Below are 12,303 nucleotides of genomic sequence, written 5' to 3'. Positions count from 1 at the left end.
GGGGTGGGGACACATCAGGGAGACAGGGGAAGAGGAAGTGCATTTGGTCCTGGGGAAGGTTGGCTTGTCTTGGTGGGTGGGGACGGTCATTATCAGCTTTCTGGACACACAGACAGAGACAGACAGGATGGACTTCCTCCGACTATACCTCCCTGGGCTGCACCAGGCCTTGAGGGGGGCACTGGTGAGAAGGGCAGACAGCTGCCAGATACTTGCACCCCATTCCCTGGGGCCTCACTTCCGGGCACCTCCCCTGGGGCCTCACCTTTCCCCTCCTCCTTCTGATCTCCTCAAACTGGAGATTGCTTTCTCAGGTTCAGGCAGACTCCTGGCCTAATATTTTCTGAATTTCAGTCCCCACCTCCAACCATGCGTCCTCGTACCCCTAATCGATGCCCCTTCTGGCTCCTTCTGCAAATCCTCTTCTTCTCCTTTCAGATCCCAGTACCCTCTTCCTTAACCTGGGCTCCTCCAGCCAGGGCCCCCAGGGAAAGGGCTGGGACTCTCCTCAATGACTCTCCCCTCTCTCTTTTGTCCTAGGATTCCCTCAGCACCTTTGTCTCCTACCTCCTGGGAGATGCAGTCCCCACTGTAGAGCGGGAGGCGCAGGCGGCTGAGGAACTGGGGGCGGTGGCGGTGGGAAAGACAGGGAAGATTGTAGAGGAGGAAGCCCAGGAGGACCTGGAGGGCCTTAGAGGCAGCCAAAACGAGGGGGCTGGAAGGCTGAGAGGGCCTGGAGATGACAGAAGACGTGAAGTGGGGAGCTCAGCTGTAGAACAGACCTGGGGCTGGGGAGATGGCAGCTCCCATGGGTCCCAAGCAGAGAGGCAGGACAGTGGGGCTGGGGAGACAGCCAAGGCTGCCAGGTGCCAGGAGCCAAGCGCCCACTTGGAGGCCAGAAAGAAATCCAAGGCAGGGTCTGGGGCTTGCCAAGACAGGAGCAGCCAAGCCCAGGAGAGGCAGGAGTCCCATGAGCAGGAAGTGAACAGAGAGGAGAGGCTGAGAAGCTGGGAACAGGAGGAGGAGGAGGAAGAGGTCAGGGCAAGAGAGCCAGGGATGGCCAGAGGGGCGGAGTCAGAGTGGACCTGGCATGGGGAGACGGAGGGGAAGGCTGGTGCTGTTGGGCCAAAGGCGGCAGGGGACAACCGGGAGATGGAGCAGGGGGTCAGGGAGGCAGATGCAGGGGAAACTGAGGAGCCTGGGGCCGAAGGGGCTGGGAAAGGAGAAGAGGTGGTAGTGGTGGAGAAGGCCTGTGAAAGCACTAGGGCATGGGGGACGTGGGGCCCAGGGGCAGAGCCTGAGGACTGGGGAATCTTAGGCAGAGAGGAGGCCAGGACAACCCCAGGTAGGGAAGAGGCCAGGGCAATTTTAGATGGGGAGGAAGCCAGGACAATCTCAGGCGGGGAGGAGGCTGAGACAGCCTCAGGCGGGGAGGAGGCCGAAACAGCCTCAGGCGGGGAGGAGGCCGGGACAGCCTCGGGAGGGGAGGAGGCCGGGACAGCCTCGGGCGGGGAGGAGGCCGGGACAGCCTCGGGAGGGGAGGAGGCCGGGACAGCCTCGGGAGGGGAGGAGGCCGGGACAGCCTCGGGAGGGGAGGAGGCCGGGACAGCCTCGGGAGGGGAGGAGGCCGGGATAGCCTCAGGTGGGGAGGCTGGGACAGCCTCAGGAGGGGAGGAGGCCGGGACAGCCTCAGGAGGGGACGAGGCCTGGACAACCTCAGGCAAAGAGGAGGCTGACCTGCTGGGAGTCAGACAGACAGAATATGGAGCAGTCCCAGGAGAAAGGCTCCTAGAGGCTACTGGAAAAGTCTGGGTCCTAGAGGAGGAGGGGGATGAGGAGAGAGAGGCTGAGGTGAGCCCTTTCCCCAAACAGGCCCAGGTCCTGGGCACTGAAAGAACAGAAGAGGCTGCTGAGAGCCAGACCGCAGGGAGGGAGGCTGTGGGAGGCCAGGAGGCAGGGGAGAGCTTTGAGGGCCAGGTAGACCTGCGTGGTAAGGAGGCTGAGATGAGGCAGGACTTGGAGATCAGGGCCGACCGGGCCAGGATGGAAGAGCTGGTACAGGCAGAGGAGGCCCAGGAGGAGAGAGGGAGCAGCAGGGATCCAGTGGCTGAGCTGCCCTCAGATGGAGGGGCTGAAGGCGCTGCCGACTTGGAGGCAACTCCAGAGGCCAGGCCTGAGGAGGAGCTCACAGGGGAGGAGAGTGAGGCGGCCCAGACTAGCTGTGGCCCACTGGGGGTGGAATGGGGTGGCCTCACACACAGCGTCACCAAAGGCCAGGGACCTGAGCTGATGGGGGGCGCCCAGACCCCAACTAAGCAACCCGAGGAAAGGGAGGCAGGGGAGGTGGAGCTCATGGGAGTTCTGGCCCAGAGCAAAGAGGAGCAGGAGAGGAGCCTGGAGGCAGGTCCCAGGCACGCGGGGTCTGTAAAGCCTGAGGCCTCCGAGGCCTTCCCAGGAGCCTGGGAAAACCGCACGAGAAAGGACATGGAGAGAGGAAATACTCAGGAGGATGCGGCGGATGGCGAGCAGCGGGAGGAGGAGGAGGCTGCGGGAGGCCAGACCCTGGCGGCTGAGGCTGAAGGAGACCGAGAGTCTGAACTATCAGAAGTCCCAGAGGCAGGCGGGGAGGGGCTGACAACCCAGGACGCGGGATGTGGAACTGAGGAGGGAGAGGCGTCTGTCTCAGAGAACCAGGAGCTGGACGGAAGCACAGGGGCAGACGCGGGGCCTTGCCCGTCACTGGGAGAGGCCTATGCCAGAGAAACTGAGGATGAGGAGGCGGAGGCTGACAGAACATCCAGAAGAGGCTGGAGGCTGCAAGCAGTGGCTGTGGGCCTCCCGGACCGTGAGGATGCACAGACTGGCTCTGTGGCTGCTGGGATTATGGGGGGTGAGGTGGTCCCAGACATCAGCGCTGCTGGCGCTGGTGAAGCTTTGGAAGGGGCGCTTGGGCAAGGCTGGGACTGGAAAGAAAAGGAAGAGGCAGCAGCAGGAGAGCATGCAGGTGGGCAAGAATTTGGTCTGGAGGGCTCAGCAGAGGAAGAGGTGACTGGCAGAGGCAGCCAAGTAGAGGCTTTTGAGTCCAGGGAGGGAGGACCTTGGGGAGGGCGGGTAGAGGCCGAGGAATCTGCAGGCGCAGAGGACAGCTGTGGGCTGGATCCCGCGGGTTCCCAGACAGCGAGGGCAGAGGGGATGGGAGCCATGGTGGAGGCTGGGGGGCTTCTAGAAGAGTGGACACTGTTGGAAGAAGAGGCTGTTGGATGGCAGGAGAGAGAACAGAGGGAAGACAGTGAGGGGCGGTGTGGGGACTACCACCCTGAGGGAGAGGCACCAAGGCTCCTTGATGCAGAGGGTCTCATGGTGACCGGGGGCCGGAGGGCAGAGGCCAAGGAGACTGAGCCAGAAAGCCTGGAACATGTCAGGGGCCAGGAGGAGCAGCCAACACACCAGGCCCCTGCAGAAGCTGCGCCAGAGTCAGTCGGGGAAGCCGAGACGGCTGAGGCCATGGGCAGTGCCAGAGGAGGTGCTGCCAACAGCTGGAGCGAGGTGAGGGCTCTTGGTGGGGTCTCGGGGGAAATGAGTGGAATCCCGAAGCCGGCCCCATGGTCCTCTGTGCCCCCTTTCCTGCAGGCCCCGCTCCCTGGGTCCCTCCTAGACGTCTCTGTCCCAAGGAGTCGCGTGCACCTCTCAAGAAGCTCCTCACAGCGTCGCTCCCGGCCCTCTTTTCGTCGGACTCCGGCCTGGGAGCAGCAGGAGGAGCCCCCAGCCCCCAACCCTCCTGAGGAGGAGCTGTCAGCTCCTGAGCAGAGACCCCTCCAGCTGGAGGAACCCCTGGAGCCAAGCCCTCTGAGGCATGATGGGACCCCGGTGCCAGCCAGGAGAAGGCCCCTGGGACACGGGTAGGCACAGGGCAACTCAGCTGGGGTGGGGAAGAGACCGCAGGCACCTGGGAACCTGTTCTCACGGGCCTGACTTCCGCCTCCAGGTTTGGCCTCGCGCACCCTGGCATGATGCAGGAGCTGCAAGCCCGTCTGGGCCGGCCTAAGCCCCAGTGACTGAGACCCGGTGCTCTGGGAGCCAGGCCCTGAGTGGGTGCCAGAAGGCTTGCTCCAATGCCACTGAGCCCTGCTCCCTCTGCCACTGTGGACACATCCTCTCCACCCTCTGGGCCTCAGTGTCTTGATGTATCATTCATGGAGCAGGCAAAACCAGACGTCTGGGAAGACCGTGAACTTAAGGAGTCTGATTCTCCAACACAGGCTGGTGGACCACCTACCCCACTGAGACCACCTCTCAGGGTGCCTGCCCTGGTTCCTCCCCAGCCTGAGTCAGCTGTCTGGACTGCAAGGAGGCTGGGCACGGGGGCTCACGCCTGTCACCCCAGAGCTTTGGGAGGCCAAGGTGGGAGGATCGCTTGAGACCAGGAGTTCGAGACCAGCCTGGGCAGCATAGCAAGACCCCCATCTTTTAAAAACAAAATAAAACAATAAAGACTGCAAGGAAGACTGAGGGAACAGCGACCATTTTCCTTACAGGCCTTCCTCTCTAACTCCCACTTCCCAGCCCAACTCCCTGCACCAAGACCCTCAGAACTGGGCGGGGATAACACAAACCTCTGGAGTTGCATCCAGGCCAAAGGAAGGCGATTAGGAGGGCTTAAGGAGCACTGTTCAGAATCAAAGACGAGCTGCCTTGAGCTTCCAAAACGGTAGCTCGGCCTCAGGATGCTGCTGGTTACTATGGCAACTGCCTGCCTGAGCAGGACATAGTAGGGGAAGGTGGGCCAGAGACCCCAAAAATGTAGGAGCAGAAAGGGGTTCAGGATGGCTAGAGGTTGCTGACCCCGTTCCAGGCTGCCCTGCCCTCTGGGTGTCAGAGAGCCCTTACCCGAAGAGAAGCGGAGGCCAGGGGTGGATGAGAGTGCTTTATTGGGCACCCAGCATGGGGGCTTGGCCCGAGGAGGACCATCAGGCCCCAAGACAATAAATAAACCATCATCTCCCTAAACAATAAATAAATATCCAAGAAATAAATAGCTGGCGAGGACCAGAGGGGCTTTCAGTTACTGGGTAGGGCCTGGGGCAGGGGGCTGGAAGAGCCCTCCCTTGTCCAAGGCTGATGATGCGAAGGCTGCCCTGATGCCAAGACTCCAGTCCTAAAGTTCTAAAGGGTGGGGGGCAGGGGGCTAAGAAGCCACCGATCAGGGCTGGGGGCTCGATGTTGGGAACCCCAAGGGCCAGACTGAGTGCCCAGCCTGGGACAGCAGCAGCAACTCCCGCACGGCCCGAGATAAGACGAGCTCCAAGGAGTGCAGCAGGCGGTAGGTGGAGAGGAGCTGGGGCCAGGACACCTGGGCCGGCCCCTGTAAGGCGCTGCCCAGTGCCCCTGGGAGCAGCCCCTTCCTCTCCTCCTCCTCCTCCTCCTCTTCCTCCTCCTCCTCCTCCTCCGGGAGGTTGAATCCTGCAGCCAGCACCTGTGAGGAGAGGCCATGGGTCAGGGAGGGGCCAGGCCAAGAACCTGAGAGGAATCCTCATTCCCTATTCATGCCCAGCGGTTCCCAATGACATCAGTGACCACAAGGTCATGATTTCCCCGGATATTCCCTGCTTGATCTTCCATGATGTCACCTGCTAACGCGTCTCACCTGATCTTTCGGTTCGAGAAAATGGAAGTCAAGGAGCAAGAGGATGCTCACAGAGCTAGATCACCCCAAGGACTGCCCCGAGGCGTGGGGTTCAGGAAGTTTCTCTCTGCTGTGAAAGTTGCTTTTGGGTCGGGTCAGCAACAGGCAGAGGGTGACATAGTTCAGATTCCCTGCTGCTTGCCAGTCCTCTCTCTCTCTCTTTCTTGGGAGTCCCGCTCTGTCGCCCAGGCTGGAGTGCAGTGGGGTGATCACGGCTCACTGCAACCTCTGTCTCCCCAGTTCAAGCAATTCTCCTACCTCAGCCTCCTGAGTAGCTGGGACTACAGGCGCGCACCACCACGCCCGACTAATTTTTGTATTTTTAGTAGAGATGGGGTTTTACCATATTGGCCAGGCTGGTCTCGAACTCCTGACCTCAAATGATCCACCCGCTTTGGCCTCCCAAAGTGCTGGGATTCCAGGCGTGAGCCACCACGCCCAGCCCTGCTGCTTGCATTTTCTATTCTCGTTTCATTAAGTGTAAAATTCTGATTTCCCTTTGAAAGGTTCTGGAGGATCTGGGTGACATCAGAGAATCAGAGGGAGAAAGGAAACAGGAGGCAGACGCTGTGCTGGGCACTCAGGACACACCCCGAGTGACCTCACAGCCCAATGGCCTCCTGTTGAAGATGGAGCCCCAGGAGAATGTGAAGATTGAGGGGCGGCACCAGGGCCTGGTGTGGCTGTGTGTGCGTGCGCACACACGCACACACTCACACACATACTCATTCTCACAACGCACCCACACTCATTCCCATACAGTCACATTCACACAAAACACATTCATGGCTGGGCATGGTGGCTCACGCCTGTAATCCCAGCACTTTGGGAAGCCGAGGCGGGCAGAGCACGAGGTCAGGAGTCTGAGACCAGCCTGGCCAACATGGTGAAACTAAAAATACAAAAAAATTAGCCGGGCATGATGGTGCACGCCTGTAGTCCTAGCTACTCAGGAGGCTGAGGCAGGAGAATTGCTTGAACCTGGGAGGCAGATGTTACGGTGAGCTGAGATCGCACCGCTGCACTCCAGCCTGGGCGACAGAGTGAGACTTAGTCTCAGAAAAAAAAAAAAAAATCGTTCACGTACCCACACACTCTCACACTCACACTCATCCTCACACACTGACATACCTATACCCAAACTCTCACCCACACACCCACCTCACTTTCACACTCACAACACTCACATTCACACACCCACCCACACACTCCCACACTCTTACACTCACAGTCCCATACACTCACACAGTCTCACACTCATGGACCTACACACTCACACACGGTCACGCTCACACTCATACAGACCCACACACACTCACAGTCACACCCACACACTCACACACTCACAGTCACATACTTTCACACTCACAGACCCACACACTCACAGTCACACACTCACACACGGACCCACATACACACAGTCATGCTCACACTCATACAGCCCCCCCCACACACTCACAGTCACACCCACACACTCTCACAGTCAGGTACACTCACACAGACCCACACACTCACACACTCTCACACTCACGGACCCACACCCTCACACACAGTCATGCTCACACTCATACAGACCCACATGCACTCACAGTCACACCCACACACTCTCACACTCACAGACCCACACTCACACACTCTCACAGTCACACTGTCACACTCATGGACCCACACAGTCACACTCACTCTCTCACACTTACGGACCCACACAGTCACACTCACACTCTCACACTCACACACACTCAGAGCATGGGATCACTGAATGAGCCAGCGAGTTTTCTTTCCCACGTGGTCTGGGGTGGTGGAGGGTGGCCGGGCTCTACCTGGAAGCGGAGGTGCCGCTGCAGATCGCGGAGGTCCAGCCTCATGGCCCACAGCTGCATCCTCTCCATGTTGGTCCAGCGGCCCTGGGTCCCCAGCCCTCCCAGCAGGGCATGGAAGGGCTGAAGCGTGGTGGAGATGAAGCAGAGACGCTCCGGGTCCTGAAGGGGAGGGAGATGGTCAGGAAAGGCCCACAGGCCAAGGATGGCCATATCACACCCACCCCCTCCCTATCCGGGTCTCCTTCCCATTCCACGCTCCAGCCTCCAGTCCATCCCTGTAGCTCTTCCCCCACCTCAGCCCAGCTGTGTCCCCATTCCTTCCATCTCCACTGTCTGGGACATTTGTCCCATCTCCTTTTCCAGCCTCCCTTTCACTCCTATGCCAATGATCTTCTCTAACCCACCCCCTCTCAGTCCCTGAAGCACTCTCCATCCACAGCCCTGTTCCCTTCCCTCCTCCACCATCCCATCATACCTCCTGCCTATGTGTTTCCATCCCATCTTCATCCTCATTCCCATTCCTAACCCCAACTCCATCCTTCCTCCATGTGCCCAGACTCACTCTTTCTATCTTTCCATCCCATCTCCAACCTCATTCCTAACCCTATTCCATTCCCTTCCCCACCAGCAATCCCCATCCCTTCTCCATCCCATGCTTAACGTTCACCCTCATCATCACCTTCTCATCTCTAACTATCCGCATTCTCACCCCCAGTGCCACCTCCACCCACCCTCCATGCTGCTGTGATCTCTCTCCAGCCTCATTCCAGTCCCATGCCTGCCGCGTTCCATGCCTAGCTCCACTCTTACCTCTTCCCAACCCCACTTCCTTATTCCAGCTTCATCTTTATTGTTGGTTTGTTTTGAGATGGAGTCTCGCTCTGTTGCCCAGGCTGGAGTGCAGTGGCGCGATCTCATCTCACTGCAACCTCCACCTCCTGGGTTCAAGTAATTCTCCTGCCTCAGCCTCCCGAGTAGCTGGGATTACAGGCGCACAGCACCATACCCGGCTAATTTGGTATTTTTAGTAGAGGTGGGGTTTCTTCATGTTGGTCAGGCTGGTCTCGAACTCCTGACCTCAGGTGATCCACCCACATCAGCCTCCCACAGTGCTGGGATTACAGGCGTGAGCCACCGCGCTCAGCTAATTTTTGTACTTTTTAGTAGAGATGGGGTTTCGCCATGTTGGCCAGGCTGGTCTTGAACTCTTGACCTCAGGTGATCCGCCCTCCTCAGCCTCCCAAAGTGCTGGGATTACAGGCATGAGCCACCACGCCTGGCAGTTTATTTATTTTTCTGAGACAGGGTTTCCCTCTGTTCTCCATCCTGGAGTCCAGGATCATAACTCACTGCAGCCTCCAACTCCTGAGCTCAAGCAATCCTCCCATGTCAGCCTCCTGAGTAGCTGGGACCAAAGGTGTACACCACCATGCCTGGCTAACTCTTAAATTTTTTTTTGTAGAGACAAAGTTTCACTATGTTGCCCAGACTGGTCTTGAACTCCTGGCCTCAAGCAGTCCTTCCACCTGGGCCTCCCAAAGTGCTGGGTTTATAGGTGTAAGTTACCATGCCTGTCTTTCATCTCTATGTCCAATGACATATTCAGCCTTATCCAGGTTCTATCCCCAATGCATCTCCAGCTCAATCTCCAGCCTCATCTTGCACCCTGGCCCCAGCCTATCACAAGCTTCCCGCCCCACTCCACCAGCCCTCACTCACAGAGAGGCGGCGCCAGGCCTGGAAGGTCAGGGAAACATCAGGGAGCTGCTCTCCCAGGGGCAGGAGGTACAGGTTCACTCCTGGCAGGTGAGATTCCGCCTGGGGGGCAAGGTCTGTTAGTGGGGGCCAGACGGGATTGGGGGTCTGCCCATCTCCAGCACCAGCTGCATTAGGGGGACTTACAAAGCGGTGGGCCTGGCCCCGAACCTCGGAGAGCAGCTTCCTGGCGAGATGCAGGCTGACTGTGAACTCCCTCCGCAGCTCCTGCAGGCTCAGCTGGGGCCTCCCTGGGGGCCTTGGGAATCCCCAGACACCAGCTTGAACCAGGAGCAAGGGAAGCAGCAACAGGCTGAGCCCTGGAGAGATGGGAAGAGGGTGGCAAGACAGGGAGAGAGCTTGAGAACTCGGGAGAAGGAAGGGAACATGCCTTTTCTGAGCCTGTGCTAGCTGTGAGCACGGTGCAGGCACTTTGACCAGCATCATTCCTCTGCCTCCTCAAAACCACAATGGAGGCTGGGTGCGGTGACTCACACCTGTAATCCCAACAATTTAGGACACCGAGGCGGGCGGATCATCTGAGGCCAGGAGTTCAAGACCAGCCTGGCCAACATGGCGAAACCCTGTCTCTACTAAAAATACAAAAATTAGTCGGGCGTGGTGGTGCATGCCTGTAATCCCAGCTACTCAGGAGGTTGAGGCAGGAGAATCGCTTGAACCTGGGAGGCAGAGGCTGCAGTGAGCTAACACCACTGTGCTCCAGCCTGGGCGACAGAGCCAGACTCTGTCTCAAAAAAACAAAACAAAACAAAACAAAACAAAACCCCACGATGCAGCCAGCATGGCCCCCATATGGCATCTCCGCATGGTGTGCCCACTTTTGCAAAAAGACCAGAAGCCTGATCCTTTTTTTTTTTTTTTGAAACAGAGTTCTGTTCTATCACCCAGGCTGGAGTGTAGTGGTGTGATCACAGCTCACTGTAGCCTTGAACTCCTAGGCTCAAGTGATCCTCTCGCCTCAGCCTCCCAAGTAGCTGGGATCACAGGGACACACCACTGTGCCTGTTTGTATTTTTTTGTAGAGACAGGGTCTCACTATGTTGCCCAGGCTGGTCTTGAACTCCTGGCCTCAAGAGATCTTCCCGCCTCAGCCTCCCAAATTGCTGGGATCACAGGCATGAGCCACTGTGCCGGGACAGAGACTGGATTTTGACTCCCATAAACTCCCTTGGCCAAATGCCTTTTTCAGTGAGCAACCTGCACAACCACGTGTGGCAGCCTCAGTGCTATTGTTCTCCCCAATTTGCAGATGAGGCTCAGTGAGGTTGACTTGCCCAAGGTCAAATAGCCAGAAGGTGGGAAGCCAGGACTGGATTCCAGGTTTTTCCAAATGCAGAGCCCATGGGTTTTCCCCAGAGAATGCAGAGGGAGGCAGCCATCTGCCCCAGGAGTGGGCACACCATGTTCTGCCAAGGATTCTTTGGGCTCAGCCAAGCGGCTCTGATGGCTTGAACTGGCCATGAGGTCCCCAGGGATGGGCTGGCAATGCCAGAGGCTCTATTCCAGGGAGTCAAAAGGACAGGTTTGTCCAGTTTCCACCACGGCAGGTGGATCCTAGCAGGGTAACCTGCCTGGGGCGAATCCACAGTATGGGAGCTTTTTTTTTTTAAGACGGATTCTCACTTTGTCACCCAGGCTGCAGTGCAGTGGCGCGATCTCGGCTCACTGCACCCTTCACCTCCCAGGTTAAAGTAATTATCCTGCCTCAGCCTCCTGAGTAGCTGGGATTACAGCCATGTGCCACCACGCCTGGCTAATTTTTATTATTTTTAGTAGAGAGGGGTTTTGCTGTGTTGGCCAGGCTGGTCTCCAACTCCTGACCTCAGGTGATCCGCCTGCCTTGGCCTCCCAAAGTGCTGGGATTACAGACATCAGCCACTGCGCCCAGCCCAGAATGGCTGAATTCCGAGTGTGCTTCCTGACCTGTGTTTTCCTGGAAAGAGGGGCAGCGGATGGGCGCTCTAGGAAGAGGGCAGCATTCATCAATTTCCCCCTCAGGGAGAGGAAATCTAGCAAGCACAAGAGTTACACAATTCTCCTCGAAACACAAACCAAAACTGGCCCGAAGTCCATCCTGCTCTCCCTTCTCTCCCTGCCTCTTCCCTGTCCTCTCTCAATCTCTAACCCCTGGGCTCTGCTCTTCGAAATGTCCCCTGATAAAGGTGAAGGGGAGCTTCTAGGGACGTCTACCTCCCTCGTGGGCTTCCAGATGTGGTGGGCAATGCCTAACGTAAGATCTCTGGCATTCAGACTCCCTGGTTTTGGGGCCACTCGGACCCTCTGACATCCTGGAGACTTAAGGCAGAGTGGGGTTCTTCCTAGCTCAATGTTGGGGACAGGGTGGGTGCCCCCAGGCCCTGGTGGATCAAGCCCAACCATAAGTGAGCTGTGCCATCTCCAACCTGACCTCTGGAGCCCCCAGACCCCCTCCTTACCCTCTGCAGCTGATCCTGGGTCATTGGCTCTGGCCTTTGAAGGCTCTGTCTCCATCCTCCAGCCTTTGGTCCCTACCTGCCCTACGTGGCATGTTACCTTCTCCACTGCCTACTGCTCTGGTTCTAGCCCCTGAGTTCTGCAGCCACCAGCCGCAGATTGGACCTCCTTCCAACATCAAACTAAAGACCTTTGACCCAGTGAGGCTGCTGACATCTTGGTCCCAGCGCTCCACTTGTGCCAGCACCTCGTTCTGCTCTTCCTCCAGCCGGCCCCATTCTCAGTCTTAGCCAAGCTGTTTGGCTTCTGCTTATTCACTCCAAACTCTTCATTTATCTGCCTAGACCTGGTCCTTATCAAATTGCTGGTCCAACCCTCCCCATTCCCACTAGCCAAGGCCTCCTTCTCATCCTCTGCCCAGCCCTGGGTCAGACCACCACCCCACTGCCCCAGGCCCCCACCCAGTCATGCCAGCCTCCCTTCCCATGCAGCAGTCAGCCGAATCCTCAGTCTTGGCCAAGTTGCTGCTCTCAGCTCTCGACCCCCCATCTGCACCAGCCAAGCTCGTCCATTCTCTGCCCAAACTCAACC

At 58.1% G+C, this 12,303-nt stretch overlaps 2 protein-coding genes across 2 annotated transcripts; one reads left to right on the top strand and one right to left on the bottom strand.

Moving 5' to 3' along the window:
- Positions 1-5: 5 nt before the first annotated feature.
- Positions 6-4,509, top strand: APOBR (apolipoprotein B receptor). Its single transcript, XM_019011460.4, has 4 exons — positions 6-184; positions 541-3,546; positions 3,631-3,899; positions 3,986-4,509. The coding sequence occupies exons 1-4, from the start codon at positions 128-130 to the stop codon at positions 4,053-4,055; spliced, it is 3,402 nt and encodes a 1,133-aa protein (XP_018867005.4). The 5' UTR covers positions 6-127; the 3' UTR covers positions 4,056-4,509.
- Positions 4,510-4,926: 417 nt separating this feature from the next.
- On the bottom strand, positions 4,927-9,694 carry IL27 (interleukin 27). The gene is given in 5 exon segments (XM_031003140.3): positions 4,927-5,473; positions 7,504-7,662; positions 9,223-9,321; positions 9,406-9,602; positions 9,605-9,694. Coding segments are annotated over 5 exon segments (771 nt in total). The 5' UTR covers positions 9,648-9,694; the 3' UTR covers positions 4,927-5,200.
- Positions 9,695-12,303: the final 2,609 nt, after the last annotated feature.

The sequence above is a fragment of the Gorilla gorilla genome, chromosome 18, assembly GCF_029281585.2.
Source record: "Gorilla gorilla gorilla isolate KB3781 chromosome 18, NHGRI_mGorGor1-v2.1_pri, whole genome shotgun sequence".
NCBI classification, from domain to species: Eukaryota; Metazoa; Chordata; class Mammalia; order Primates; family Hominidae; genus Gorilla; species Gorilla gorilla.
This window is presented reverse-complemented; position numbering and strand designations above follow the sequence as displayed.